The following is a 15,665-nucleotide window of genomic DNA, read 5'->3' on the forward strand; positions in this document are numbered from 1 at the left end:
CGTTGGGGTTTGGTGAAATCAGCGCCTGGGTTGGTCGGCGCTCGTCGGCGTCTGCTTGCTCGTCGGCGCTCGTCGGTTCGTTTGCTGGGTTCTTCTGGGTTCGTCGCGCCTGGGTTCGTCGGCGCTCGTCGGTTCGTTTGCTGGGTTCGTCGGCGCTCGTCGGTTCGTTTGCTGGGTTCGTCGGCGCTCGTCGGTTCGTTTGCTGGGTTCGTCGGCGCTCTTCGGCGCCTGGGTTCGTCGGCGCTCTTCGGTGTTGCTCGTCGTTGCTCGTCTGCTTGCTCGTGCTCGTCGGCGCTTGCTGGGTTCTTCTGTGACAACTGAAGCAACTGAAGCTTAAGTGTTTCAGCTGGGTTTATGGACAAATCGACTTCAGTGGGGTCGACTACAATACAAAGAAAACGACTCCGCTGGAGTCGTTTTCTTTGTATTGTAGTCGACCCCCTGAAGTCGATTTCTGTGTATACAAAATGACAATAACGGACTCGATTTCTTGATTTACGTGGCACAAAAACAGGCGATATGAACAGTAAAATCGACTCCTCTGAAGTCGAATTGTTAGAAATGCAATTTGTTTAAAACGTTGCCTAATTAATAATATTGTTTGAGTTTTGTAGTTATTTTATAAAAAAATCCGTGTTATGGGAAATCTTAATTTTTTTAAAAAGAATTTTAATTAGTTTTCTGCACTTTTTAATATAAAAAACTGAAGGAAAAAAGAAAGAAAAAAAAAGCACTCAACGGTAGAGTATTAACAGAATTGAGTGGAAGACCTGAATTGAAACACTTTAAAATTCAAAGGACTGAATTTATTGAAACTAAAATTAGAGAACTAAAATAATAAAGTGTGAAATTTAGAGAATCAGATTTTTTTTTTTTTTTTTACTTTCAAAAAATAAATTTGCATTTTAACTTTTTTTTTTTTTTTCGCACAATGTGAATAACCCATACCCAATCCTTTATTACTCCACCAGTATCTAACACGTGAATGCCAGACCAAATTCAAATTTGAACCCAAAAAAAAAACATACAGTCAGAGAGAGAGAGAGTCGAAAAGAGCTTGATTTTGACCCATGAAAGCTATCCACCATTAAAGAATGACAGAGTAGAGTACTAGCTCATGACTTTTTTTTTTCACACAATGTGAATATCTGAACCCAGTTCTTCTTCTTCTTCTTTTTTTAATAAATTAAAAAACCCCATTATTTAAATTTCCCAAAATAGAAATAAAATATTAATTTTTTTATATGAAAAGAAAAAAAAAAACCCTAAACAACTAAATTAAAAAACGCTAACATTAACATTAACATAAAATTTAAACAAAGAAGTTAATCCAGTGGGTGAAGTGTAAAAAGAAGCTGCAGGTTTTTAGGCTCTTAGGTTCGATTCAACACAAGTTACCAAAGTGTGGATTTGGGTAAATAGAAAATGTCAAATAGACTAGGCGTGAGGTGATAAGTTCTCTAATATCACATGTGGTGTCGTCCTCGTTTCAAAAGAAAATTAATGGTAGCAGGTGGCAAAAAAAAAAAAAAAAAAGGGAAAAACAAGAAAAGAAAAGAAGACCGTATAGAAGAAGATGGGTCTAGGATGGATTTTCAGGAAATTCTGCGGTAGTGCCAGCTTTAAACCTTATTAGGAAGTCAGTAAGATACAAAAAGTTGGAAAAAGAAAAGAAAAATAATGTATTCGATTTTGTGAAGTTGGAGTACTATAAAAGAGTACTCAATTTTTGTGATATTGAATACTATATTACTTTTTTAATTACTCAAATTTTAGTACTTGATTGGGGACTCATTAGAGAACACGAGTACTAAAAAGTGATATATTGCTAAATATTTTCGAAACAGTATTAGTTTACCACAAATTTTACCAAAACGTGATATTTGGTTATTTTAGAGTCAAGTCTTCTATTTATTTAACTTAAATTATATATTTTTTTAGTTTGTTTTACACTTTCACTGCACAATTGTTTGACGGGTGTCCCATCATGGGACGTGTTTTTTGCTATAATATCTTTTCTGCCCTTCTTTGGACCCTTTTCTACTATGATAATTGATAGAACACGGTTTTTTGCTAGGATGATAGGAGTAGTGGAGTACTGGACGGTTTCTCACTTTTTTTGATAGGAGTACAGCCCACAGTTATAATTTACACGGTTTCTCACTTTTTTTTTTTTTTTTATCTGACATTTTATCTATTATTATAAATTATTATACCAATTAATAATTTAATGTATATCATTTTAACCCATTTGTATTATTGTGACACTAATTTATTAAACTATGTATTAAATTAATTTTTATTTGCGCAAATTTAAATTTTAAAGTGGTCATGACTTTAGAAAAATTACAATAACCAAATTCTATTGTTCTATACTTTAAATTTTATTTTTAGTTAAATTATCATTTTTAATTATAAATTGTGTTTTATTTATTTATAAATACAAAAACTTAATTAATAATTTTGCATCTCAAAAAATAAAAAAAAAATTCAATATACATACACATATATATATATATATATATTATTTGATTAATATTTAATATTTGATTAATATTTGAGCCGGCCCTGCGTACTGTGTCTGCATGTGTGTTTTATCTTGCATTCTTTCGGTCTATCGGGCAAGAGTGTTTCTCATTAAACGAAAGGTTATATAAATGTGGTTGATGGTAGGGGTTTGAGAACATAAAAAAGACACCACTTTCTCTGTGTTGTCCTCATCCTGATCTTCTTCATATCAATTGTGATCTGTTGGTCATGGGTGGAAGGTCCTTTAAGCTTCCTCATGCATTTTTTACGCTTCTCGTTTTAGTGCACTCGATGAGATTAGCCCTTGGCGGATTCATTCCAGGGGTTGGAGATGCTAACAACATCAGCTGCCCAGAAGGTGAGAGACAAGCGCTGCTCGAGTTCAAAAAAGGAATCAGTGATCCCTACGGCTGGCTATCTTTTTGGGGGAGCGAAGAAGAAAAAAAGAATTGCTGCAACTGGCCAGGAATTCGCTGCAGCAACCAAACAGGCCGTGTAATTCAGCTTCAGCTTGGTTTTGATTATTTGGGAGGTATGATTAGTCCTTCACTACTGGAGTTGCCTTATTTGACTTATTTGGATCTCAGTAACAATGATTTTAATCATAGCTATATCCCAGAGTTCATTGGTTCTCTAAGTAACTTAGAACACCTTGATCTCTCTTCGTCCAATCTTAGTGGGCCAATTCCATATCAACTTGGAAACCTTTCACGCTTGCAATACCTTGATCTCTCTTCGTCCAATCTTAGTGGGCCAATTCCACATCAGCTTGGAAACCTTTCACGCTTGCAATATCTTCATCTTGGAGATAATAATTTGACAGAATCTGAAAATCTTGAATGGTTGTCTCATATGTCTTCAATAGAATATCTTTACCTAAGTTTTACAAATCTTAGTGTTGCCAATGATTGGCTTGAAGTTGTGAGTAGTCTCCCTAATTTAAAAAACTTGGATATGTCGGCCTGTAATCTTCGTCTTTCATCTTTTTCCCAATTCAATCATTCAAAATCTTTTACTTCTCTTGAAAGTCTGCAACTCCGTGATAATGAAATTAATGACATTCCAAAATTCTCTGGGGATATATGTACTTTATGTGAATTGGGTTTGTCAGGGAACAATCTCAATGGACAACTCATTGAGCATATCAATGATTTGTCTGGATGTGCAAAAGACTCACTAGAGGTTTTGGAATTAGCAAGGAACCAATTATGGGGATCATTGCCTGATTTTGCATTGTTTCCATCATTAAAAGGGATTTATCTTTCGTCCAACAAATTAAATGGGACCATGCCAAAAACCATTGGAAACCTTCATAATCTGGAGCATTTGGATGTTTCGTTGAATTATTTGCAGGATGTCATCTCTGAAGCACATTTCTCAAATCTTTCCAGATTATTGTCATTGGACTTATCTGGTAATTCTCTTACTCTTGAATTTGACTTCAATTGGGTTCCCCCTTTCCAATTGGATAAACTATATTTGAGATCTTGCAAGTTAGGGCCTAGATTTCCAAATTGGATCCGAACCCAAAGGAATGTTACCATCCTTGACATCTCCAATGCTCAAATTTCTGATACCGTTCCAGCAGAGTGGTTTGCGAACTTGCCTCCTAAATTAGTTAGTTTAAATATTTCTAGCAACCAAATACATGGACAGCTACCTAATGTGTCGACAATGAGTTTGAGTGAACTAAGATTTGATTTGAGTGCTAACCGTTTAGAGGGTCCACTACCACTTTTTTCAACTGATGTCAGCTCCTTGAATCTCTCCAAAAATCGCTTTCGGGGCCATTTTCACCTCTTTGTAAAATCAATGATGGGCATTTGGGTTTTCTAGACCTATCTGATAACCTATTATCTGGGCAACTTCCTAATTGTTTTATGGATTGGCCGAATCTACTTATCTTGAATTTGGCAAACAACAATTTCTCTGGTGAACTTCCAAGCTCTTTCGGCTTCTTGTCGATGCTCCAGATATTGAGTCTACATAATAACACTTTCTCTGGAGATTTTCCTAATTCCTTGAAAATTTGTAGCGACTTGAGAGTTATGGACTTGGGAAACAATAGATTCTCTGAAAAAATACCAGCGTGGATTGCAGAAGACCTACCGCAATTGATTGTTCTTATCCTACGCTCCAATAAGTTTAGTGGAAGCATACCATGGGATATATGTAAGTTGAAATATTTGAGAATCTTGGACCTCTCTTTAAATGACATCTCAGGAACTATACCACAGTGCCTCAATAATTTCACTGCCATGGCTGACAAAGCTGACTCTTCGACTGATCTTTTTGAGGGTTTTTATTCGGTCTTTAAAGAACATAATAATTACAGGTATATTGGAGATTACGTTGATAGCGCAATGGTTGCATGGAAAGGAAGGGAGTACAAGTTTGGCAAAAATCTTGGATTGCTAAAGATCATTGACCTTTCAAGCAACAACTTGATAGGAAAACTTCCTACTGAAATCACTAGCCTTTTGGGGTTAGTTGTACTGAACGTATCCAAAAACAACTTAATTGGAGAAATTCCGCAAACTATTGGTCAGTTGAAGCAGTTAGAATCATTTGATATGTCAAGGAATCGGTTTTCAGGTGAAATCCCATCTAGTATGTCAGAATTACAGTTTTTGAGCTACCTAGTCCTATCATACAACAACTTATCTGGGAAAATTCCTACAAGCACTCAACTCCAAAGCTTTAATGCAAATGATTTTATTGGAAACCAGACACTTTGTGGGCCTCCACTGACACAAAAGTGTCCAGGTGAAGAAACACCAAACCAAAGTTTACCAACTGAGAATGGCAGTACTGAAGATGACGAGGACAATAGAGATGAATTCAAGAAATGGTTTTATGTTGGAGCAGGAATTGGATTTGCTGTAGGTTTTTGGGGCATATGCAGTTCTTTGATTCTAAAGCGGTCATGGAGACATGCTTATTTCTTATTATTGGACAACATGAAGGATTGGCTATACGTAACAATGGCGGTGAACAAGGCAAGATTTTGGAGGATGTTTCAGAGGCAGGAGTAACCACTTTTAATGTGAGGTTAACAAAGTAAGTCATCTATAGCTCTTTTTCACATGATTTTAGATATATTTTGTTGTTGTTGAGTAATTCTTAGGTACTTCAGAGCATGGAGAATTGTGTTCCATTATCTCACATTCATGATTGGGTCCATTCATTAAATTCATGATAAGATCCATCAAGAATGTGAGAAGAGAGAGCACTATTTTTCTGTGCTTCAAGAGTACTTAAGAATTTTCTATTTCTGCCACTCTGCGGCAATTTATTTCGGTCTTGTTCATTAATTTGTTTTTTATTTTATTCTTTACTTTTTTTCACATTTTTTTTATTTGCTACACATGCTAAGAATCATTACTAATTCTTTTCATATTTCAAATTACATATCAGGGAGTAGCAGAGATTGCCACTGAAGGCGATACATTTAACCTGGATGCTAAATTTCACTTAGCAATTGCATGAAGTTGAAGAGGCTCTATCTAGTGCCTTTACTCTAATGGTTTTCTTTTACCTTGGTGTTAATGTCTGTCTACTGCAGCTGCACACGTATACATGAGTGTCAGGACTCGTTTGTAATATTTGTGTGGGTGTGGTCTAGATGATTTATTTTATTGCCTTTTCTCTCATCACCATCATTGTCAGCTTCAATAATGTAAATTTACAAACAGATCATGTGTAATTTTAATTTAGTTGAAGTGTACTTGTACCTTCGATTGTGATGTTATTGGTGGTTATTAGCCATGTGGCCCCTCTTTCGGGGGCATTTAGACATTGTTGAATGGATATGCGTGTTAGTTGAAGAATCTCGTGAGTCAAGAGTATGCTTTCTTTAACCCAGTTCATGTTAGGAGGTGGCTCATGAAAAATGACTCCTCTTTTCTCTAAGATCAATTCATAATAGCTGCATGGTAGGAACGGTTCATTCTCATTTTGTCACCTTCTCTTTCAGCAATTTTTTACTACTTTGTAATTTAATTAGATACTTGGTGATAAACCTTTTTTTTTTTTTTTCTTGGAAGTTGTTTAAAAGTTAAAATTGATGATTCTGATTGCACAATTGAGGCAAATAAACACGTTGCACTGCTAAATTCTTTTAGCTACAAACTTTGCATGCTTCTATAGTTACAAGAATGACGTTCTTTCTGACATTTTACTTGCAATGTTCCACAAATTCATCAAACTTATTTACAAATGGCCAACAGTTGTATAATTTGTAAACATTTTTTTTTTTAATACATAGATGTTGACATTCTACTGCGGTACATTAATGGTTTGTTTGGAAGTTTAGAGAGGAAGGAGAGTAGAGGAGAGTAGAGGGGAGGAGAGTAGATGAGAATGATTCGCCTCCACCTTATTTGGATGTTTTTAAAATTAGTAAGGGGGAAGGGCTAAAGGGAGTAATTAGCCCTTCCCCTTATGTAATTTTGTTAATATAATAAGGGTAAATTAGGTAATTTACTTGGTCAATAGTTTATGTACTCTACTCCCCCTCCAAATCTTTCCAATTTGGGGGAATTAAAATTGGGGGGCTAGAGGGAGTCCAAACCCCTCCAAACTCCTCCAAACCCCTCCCCCTCATTCTTTAAAAACTTCAAAACAAGGTAATTACATTACTCTCCCTCCCTCTACTCTACTCCCCCTCCTTTTTTAAACATCCAAACATAACATAAAGTTGAATGTAATCAAATGGTTAAGTTCATATCATCTGCACGGTGAGGAAGAAAAAGATCGAGATAGCGGAGTTTTGTCTGCTGTCAAGATTCATACTACATCTACAACAAAAACAGAACAAAAAAAGTTATTGTGAGAAAACTAAGATTAAAAAGAGGAGAAAAAGTCGGTAGAAAGAATAACAAAGAAAAAGACAACATAAAATGATAAAAGTGAAGATAAAAGATGAGAAGAAATTCAAAAATAAGAAGGGTAAAAATCGAAGAGTTAGAGAAGTTGTGTGAATGAGAAAATACAAAATAAAAGGGAAATGAGGCGGTGGTAATGGTATGAAATTGAAATGCCAAAATAGAGGCAAAGAAAGAAGTGGGGGTAGGTAGGAATATTTAAGTGGCGTTTGAAAACGCAGACGCTTTTTTTTTTTTTTTTTTAACCAGTGCATTAAGGCTAATGCACATTATTTTTTGTGTGAATAATAACTTGAAAATTATTTTTTTTATTGATTTTAGTTTTCAGTAAAATAAGTGGTATCTAAATACACCCTTAATGAAATGTTATGTTTCACTTTTCTATTAGTTGATGGACTTTTTATATGTTTTTTCTATTCAATGTGTGTTGTCCTTGATGTGCCTTGTTTGCATGCAATACAAGTTATATTTAACTATTTATACCATTACTTGATTAAATATATAAATTGTGGGGTCGAAAAATTTAGCATCCCAGTGGCCCACTTTATACCAAGCCCAAGGCCTATGTCGAGGAGAAGGAAGCCTAGTACCCTCGCCGAGGACAACCATGTCCTTGGTCAAGCAAGACCATGGGAAGAGGAAGACCAAGTACGACGCTTTAGTTGTGGAAGAATGGCCGAGGAGCAAAACCAAGATTGAATTGTCACTTCCACATTAAATGCGCACGACTAATGTTCCGGCGGCATTAATGGGGAAATGACTCCTAAGCAGTGCTGCCTCGGTTGCTACAACTCACTGGGAGCTTTGGTAATGTGGCTAATGGGACGGGTTGTCAGAAGGAGGAGTAGATGATCAACAAGTGAAGGAAAGGGATCGTTGGAGGAGGACTATATAAGGAGAAGAAATGGATTAAAGAGGGGGACCTTCTCTCTTGGGAGAAAAAGGACGACCGTTGAGCTCCTCGGACCTAGCCACTCACTCAATAGAGGCAGCCCCTCGAATAGCAAAAGGGTAGTACATTCTCTCAGCTCTCCTAAGCTCAGACGAGGCCTCAACCCCAACTTGGTTGAGGACCTCATTCCGAGTTTGAGAGCAGTAGTGCCTACATACCTCAGGGACTTGAACCTTGAGGGCAACCTCGGTTTTAGCCACACCCTCAGTAAAGGCCTCCTATTCCGCTTGCTCTTTGGAGCTCTCAGCATCTGTCCTCGCAAACTTGGCCAATTCTTTAGCCCTCAAGGCCTCGTCCCTGGCGTACTCGGCAACACCTTTGACCCACTCAGCCTCAGCCAGTTTCTTCTTCAAGTCGGCGATATGCTCCCTGGCGACCTGCAGCTGACCTTCAACCTCTTGCAAGCGCCCCGTCTGGTCCTTAGTCTGTTTTTTAGCATCGATTAAGCCAGATTTCGCGCTGTCTCTAGCCTTCGTCATCTTTGCCAGGCCCTCTCTCGCCTTCTTGAGATCGGCCTCAGATTTCTTAAGAGTGTTTGCGGCATCCAAGTACTTGTCGCGCTCCTGGTCCAGGGCTCTACCCTGGCTATCGGTCTCCTCTTCCAGCCTAAAAGTAGCCTGGACAGCCTGCCAATCAAAACAAGTACACCATAAGTTAGGTACTAAGGAATAAAATTCAAACAATGGCACAAGTATCAGAAGTATTACCATACCCAGATACCTCTTGAGGTTACGGGCAACTTCTTGCCTCCTTATGCCCCCCAGCTCGGCCATGTCAGTGGGGAGAAGCAAGGACCTCTCTAGGGCATCGGCTACGCGAGCCCCCTTGCCCCCACGAAAGTCCCTGAGGGTGGCATCATCCATCAAAGGCTTCCCATGAAGCATAGCGGCAAGCAGCTAGGCCTAGGGCTCGGACTACTGAATGACCTCTTTTTCCTTGTCCTAGCCACCAATCCTCAGCTGTTTGGAAGGCCAGCAGGCTTCATCTTCCTCTTAAGAAGAACGAGATCTCCCCTCATCCACCGAGTTTTTACCCTTGGAAGGCCTCTTCCTCTTCGGATTGGTGGACTCGGGCTGAGGGTCCAAGATCGGCAGAGTGCAAGATGGCTTAGTTTGCGCAGGCAAAGACTTAGGTGGGGGAGGGGGAAGCTTGGGTGGAGGAGGAGAAAGCTGGGATTATGACTTCCCCGGTGTATCCTTCCCCGGTTGGCCCTCAAGTAGGTCAAGCAGGCTGGTTTGCGGTTGTTTCTTGAAACCCATCTCGGCCTAGGTACTAGCCCTTGGAGACAAAAGGTCTGCTTCAGACAAGTGGGGATCACCCAAGTCACCAGAGGGATCCTCGGATAGATGGACTTGGTCGAATGCACCAAATTCGTCCTCGGACAAACCCAGATCAACTACTTCTCCCTCAGCCTCCACAGCTTGGTAGGACGAGGAAGAGCCTACCAACAGGACGCCCTTAGGAATGGAAGATCCTTTAGAAAATGAGACCCCGTTCTCCACCACAGTGATTTAGCAAAGCCTAGGGTCCTTGGCTCTGATCACGTATCTGGGAGTCGAGAAAGACTTCTGAATCGGTCTGTATCCAAGAATCTTGTGAGCGGCTCTAACTTGATTGTCAGCCTCGTTCATAAAGATCTCTACCCTGAGTACAGTTTCCAAGTCTTCCTTGTTGACTAAGCTGAAGTGCCGTTCAAAGGCGTGTGGATTTACAAAGGAAAAAGCTAGTCCTTGTTAACAACCAAGCAATGCAAACAGTAAAAACATAGTAGATCAACCTTCCCCTATTCCAAGTACCCTACCTGGCTCTCCCTCTACCGTCGAGTAGTGAAGGCCGTCGTGCCACTCCCCTGACACTATGAGAAAATCATTATTCAACCCCTTGCTAGACTCGGGGAGACACTAGATGAGCCTATCTCTATCATCCCTCGTCTTCATGTAGTAGGACTTACCCGTAAGGTGCTGGAGATTGTAGCACCAATTCACGGCGTGATGAGTTAACCTCAGCCCCTTCTTCTTGTTCAAGGCATCCACGCAACCCAGGATCCTAAATATGTTAGTGGCACACTAGGTAGGGGTTAATCGGAAATGCCTAAGACAACCCCTTATCACTGACCCCATAGGGATCCTTATACCACTTTCAAGGAAGGCGATTATGAGAATCACTACCTCACCAACCTCCCTCCTGATATACCAATCCCCCTCCTTGCAGTACCTAAGACCCATGTTACCGAGTATCCTGTAAGTGGCGATGAACTCCTCCATCGCCTCCTCAGACCCAACCAACTTCTTAAACCTACCCATCCTGAAGAGCGGCTAAGAGACTCGAGGAAGGGTGAAAAAGAGAGAGGAATAGAGGAAGAGGAAAATTAGAAAAGGAAAAGCATAAGATAGAGTAAGAAGAAAACTTACAGAAACAAGGGAAAGCATTCAGAACAGGCTTTTTAGGCTGTGAAGAGACGCGAATTGGGTTGGAAACTTGACCGAATTTAGGTCGTGTGCACAAGAAACCTTGAATGCAGAAGTGAAAAGGCAAACCGGTTCAAATGGGTATTTAGCCCCTCACCAAAGACAGCTGTGCAAGCCTTCCAGCCCATAATGGTGAAAAATCCACACCGTTGGATTACTATCACACCATTGAACATGGGGAGTATGGAGCCGCCAAAATTTAATACGGACACGTATCGCATATTGAAGCGCCAGAAATGTGCGTTAGACAGGTGAAAAGACTTCAAGTGTTAACTTGGGACCATACTAGATAAGCTATGGTATAGGCCCGAGGATATCAAAATCCTCCTCCCCGTCCAAGGAGCCGGACAACAGGATTTTGAGGGGCTATTGTGGAGCCAGAGAATTTAGCAACCCAGTGGCCCACTTTATACCAAGCCCAAGGCTTATACCGAGGAGGAGGAAGCCCAGTACCCTCGCCGAGGACAACCATGTCCTCGGCCAAGCAAGACCATGGGAGGAGGAAGACCAAGTACGACGCATCAGCCGTGGAAGAATGGCCGAGGAGCAAAACCAGGATTGAACTGTCATTTCCACATTAAATGCACACGACTAATGTTCCGACAGCATTAATGGGGAAATTACCCCTGAGCAGTGCTGCCTCGATTGCCGCAACTCACTGAGAGCTTTGGTAATGCGGCTGATGGGACGGGTTGTCAGAAGGAGGCGTGGATGATCAACAAGTGGAGGAAAGGGATCGTTGGAGAAGGACTATATAAGGAGAAGAAATGGATTAAAGAGGGGGACCTTCTCTCTTGGGAGAAAAAGGACGATCGTCGAGCTCCTTGGACCTAGCTAAGGACGGACTTTTGAGGATAATTTCTATAGGCCTGCGTTCGACGGTGGCGAACCCTGCCTTGGACGTTGTCCACTTGTTAGGGCCTAGTTCTTGAACCAATTCTCTACAAATTCATTGTATTGGGCTAGCTGGGCTTAAGTCCACTCACTCAACAATAGGAGTACTCAAACTCAGTCCCTACATAAACATTAATCACTGATATTTTTTTTAAAAAATTAGCAATTTAGCATTTTATTTTATAAATTTATATACAGTTAAAGAACAAACAATGCCGAGCCAAGAGCGCCCTCATTCTTATCTAATTATTATAAAAATAAAATGATGGATGTAAGAATCCACGTACAACCATATCCCTTAAGTCGCAAGTTACTTTTTACCACATTGTTTTAAACAAAGTTTTACCATAACAGGTTGTTGTAACTAGTATGTAATTGATTCTATTATGGAATCATATAAATAACCAAATAATTACATATGAAAAATACATTTAATTGAATTATTTTAGTCAAAATTTTTTATTTGTTCTAATTTATTATATTTATTTTATATTTTAAGTAATTATTAAATTAATTATAACGACATCACGGTTCGGCCTCAATTTGACTTCCAAAATCTTGAACTTTTCCTTAAATGGTTCATTGAACAATCCAAATCTAAAAAACATGCTACCCATCAAAATTGAATTGGATCTCTGCATACTTAGATTAATTAAATTATTTGGTAATTTTGAATTAATTAAAACCAATGAAGGTCTAAACAACCTTTCAATCACAAACAGCTGTTGGGTGCACTGTACCATGGTCTAGCCCACTTGTAATAGACATGCTCATTTAATGAGCTTGTCTTTCATGTTTCTTAACTTTTCTTCATTATGTACAAAAGTCAGCATGAGTTATTGAGGTTGGTTGGCTTAGGCTTGTTGGACACGCTGAGGAGAAGAAGAGAAAAGAAATTAAAGGGCTGATGCATTAAGGCCATTCGGCCAATGAGAGCTGAAGAAAGAGATTTTGGTTGAAGCAAAGTCAAATTAAGTGGCTTGCATTTATTGTGATTTGATGTGAAGAGTGTGGAAGGAAGGAAGGAAGAAAAGGTGAAAGAAATTAAAGGGAAAGGCCATTCGGCCATTTGGGGTAGAGTGAAAGAGTGAAGTTCCAGAATGTGAGGACTGGTGCAATTTTGAAGAATTGCGCGAGTGAGAGCAAGCAAAAGAGTGAGAAAAATAGAGAGAGTAAGAAAAAACAATAAGAAAGAGAGCAGTGAGTGTAAAAAAAAAAGAGATTTTTTTTTTTTTTTTTTCTCAAGTTGTATCTTTAAGTGTTGTAATTTCTATTTAATACAATGAAATTATTTGGAGTTTGTCTCGTATTTTTTCCCTTTAAGGAAAAAGGATTTCCACATAAATTTTTGTGTTCTTGTGCGGTTATGCTTCCGCTGTGTTTGCTAAAATTTATTCACAATTATATAGAATTTTTTCCCAATAACAACACATCATATCATAAAGCAATGTACACTAGATTAGATGAAAAAGTTAGAAACTGATGGAGATCACCTTCGAAGAAAAAGCCACTATGGAAATAACGTACCCCAACTAAGGCAATTCACTATATATGACAATTCTAAACAAAACCTTTGTTATGTAAACTCTACAACATAGTAGACAACTCAATGTAATAGGGTTAAGTGGTTAACCAAAAAAAGAAAAAAACAGAAAAAGTGATAGCTAACACAGTTTACATATAAGACGTGATGGAATGGAAGGTTTAGCGCATGTTTGTTTGTATTGTTTAACAATTGTTTCCGTTGTTTAAATAACATAACACGTGTTTTCACAATACTTTTTCACCTTTATGTATTAAAAAAAAAAAAAAACGTTATTAAATTACCAAACAGGCCCTTAAATGCTACACTATTTTGTTTTTAAATTTTAATTTTTTTTAATAATAAAAAATTTAAGTTTTAAATTTAACATTTTGAAAGCTTTAACTTTAGATAAAAAATAGTGAAAAATTTACTATTTAGAAAGAGTTTAAAATAAAAAATAAAAGTAATTAAAATTCTCCTTTTACTCCCAAAAAACCAAAAGAGTGAAGATTGAAGAAGTTTCCTTGTAAAATTTGGCAAAATCAAAGTCTGGATCTGGGCTCTGCCAAAATTGGCAAAAAAAAAAAAAAATCATAGTGTGGCTATGCCACATCATCGGATGGGAAGGATGCAAGAGCCACCTGTTACACACGAAGCACTGAATCATCTCCCTTCCACGCAGAGTAACCCTTAGAAAAAGCGCGGGAAAATTATCGTCCCCATTTTCGCGCCACAAAAAGCCCTAATTACAAATCCATCTCTCTCTCTCTCTCTCTCTCTCACTCTCAGAAGTCAGATCAGAGAGATCATCTCACACCAAAAAAACCCCCTCATTTCTCACTCTCCGTAAAAACCCTAAAAAACCAACCAATCTATTCATGGACACCGAGGGCTTATCGTTAATCTGCGCGGGTCTCGGCATCTCCGAAGAAGACGACAATGGCAATCGGATCGGCTACTCCAAGGGCCAGTACTGTCTAGGTACACCTCAAAAATTCAAAATTTTTTTTTTTGGAAGCTCTTATCCTTTACTTTTTGTCTTTTCAAGTTCAATTCAAACAAGCTGAATGATAGCATTGGGTATTGTTTTCAATTCATTTTAGTTTCAGCAATCGAATTTTCGTTTCCCAAAATTTTAAACTTGTCATTGATTTTCAGGAAAAGATTTATTTTTGTAAATAATCCAAAATCAGATTTTTTTTGGGGTTATATAACCTAAATGATCAAGTTTACAGTTTCTCCAATTATTTAATTGTTGGGTTTTTTGTTTTATATTGTAAATTGGGTTATAGAAATTGATAAGCTTGCCTATAGTTAAAATAAGAATATGGTTTTAGGTTCAGTTGAGAAGTGGGTTTTGTTTTCTAAGGTCCCAGGTAATGAAAATCACAAGAATTGGGATTTAATTTATTTAATTGGCTATATATTTTTTTTCTCAACAAGTAAATGGGGATTTGATACTGACAATTGCTATAATTCTCAAATTTCTGTCAGATAATTTGAAAGATTTACTGAGGTTTTTGAGGCGTGACGATCCACATACACGGGATGTGTTCAAGCAAGTCTGTAAATGGAACATTGTGTCGAAAGATCTGATTCCTATTATAGAACACTGTCAAGATGATCGTAACTTGGTTCTGAATGCAGGCAGGTTTTCTTATCTCTCTAATATTTATTGTGAAAGAGAGCTAAAGGATGAGTTTTTATTATTATTGTTGTCATTTGTTTGACAGTGAAGGTTTTGGTGTTCCTTACTATGCCTATTGAGCCTACATCAAAAGATATTTCACAACAGCTAGAGTATCTGTGGGGGTTGAAGTCGTCAGTTACGTGTAGTGACATTGTCGCTGTGATAGTCTCACTTCTGGAAAGCCCATTGGAGAATTTGGAAAGGTGAGTAACGATTACACATAAGTGGAATCCTTGAGTTTCTATCATTTGATCCAGGTTGCATTTTTGTTGAACTGGAACCAAGACAAGATTTTTGCAGTAAAGGCTGGTATTTTTCATTTTTCTTTGAAAATTTTCTAGTGTGCTTGTTCAGATAGAAATTATTGCCTCTTTGTCTGAGCTAATGGTTTGTTAAACTTTTAGAGTTCTTATTATTTTTCATGCTTTACATACACTTCTGTCCCCCCCACCCCCTTCTTTAATATAAAAGCAAAAGTAAAAAAATAAAAATAAATGCTTCATGTGCACTACCTTAAAGAGAGTAGGACTTGGTGGTTTTACTTTTTATTTCTCAAAAATAGTACTTACTAAATAGTTAAAATTAAAAGAATGTGATTTAGAGTGCAATGATGGGGCTAAAAATGACAGAGTACAAAGATACAAAAATTCTTAAATGTAAGAAAGTGAAAAAAAAAAAGTAGGAGTGATGGACAAAGCCTTAGTCCCAAACAAATATAGTG

The 15,665-nt window shown here is 38.1% G+C and overlaps 2 protein-coding genes and 1 non-coding gene across 6 annotated transcripts in view; all 3 read left to right on the forward strand.

The window, feature by feature from the left end:
• The first annotated feature begins 2,820 nt into the window (after positions 1-2,820).
• On the forward strand, positions 2,821-4,365 carry LOC112015399 (receptor-like protein EIX2). The gene has a single exon (XM_024047804.1). The coding sequence runs from the start codon at positions 2,821-2,823 to the stop codon at positions 4,363-4,365; it is 1,545 nt and encodes a 514-aa protein (XP_023903572.1).
• A 902-nt stretch (positions 4,366-5,267) lies between these two features.
• On the forward strand, positions 5,268-6,492 carry LOC112032005 (uncharacterized). Its single transcript, XR_010625931.1, has 2 exons — positions 5,268-5,589; positions 5,947-6,492. It is a non-coding gene; the product is annotated as an uncharacterized LOC112032005 (transcript).
• A 7,420-nt stretch (positions 6,493-13,912) lies between these two features.
• The window catches only part of LOC112015400 (uncharacterized), a 45,033-nt gene continuing 43,280 nt past the window's right edge, over positions 13,913-15,665 (forward strand). For 2 of the 4 annotated variants that reach the window (XM_065765863.1, XM_024047805.2), the window contains exons 1-3: positions 13,929-14,235; positions 14,749-14,901; positions 14,988-15,147. In XM_065765863.1, the coding sequence (XP_065621935.1) occupies positions 14,133-14,235; positions 14,749-14,901; positions 14,988-15,147 (416 nt within the window). In that variant the 5' untranslated portion in view covers positions 13,929-14,132. Of the gene's footprint in view, positions 14,236-14,748; positions 14,902-14,987; positions 15,148-15,665 lie in introns of all 4 variants that reach the window. The other 2 variants (XM_065765865.1, XM_065765864.1) reach the window with 2 other exon arrangements.

The sequence above is a fragment of the Quercus suber genome, unplaced genomic scaffold (assembly GCF_002906115.3).
Source record: "Quercus suber isolate HL8 unplaced genomic scaffold, Cork oak 2.0 scaffold_658, whole genome shotgun sequence".
Taxonomy (NCBI): Eukaryota; Viridiplantae; Streptophyta; class Magnoliopsida; order Fagales; family Fagaceae; genus Quercus; species Quercus suber.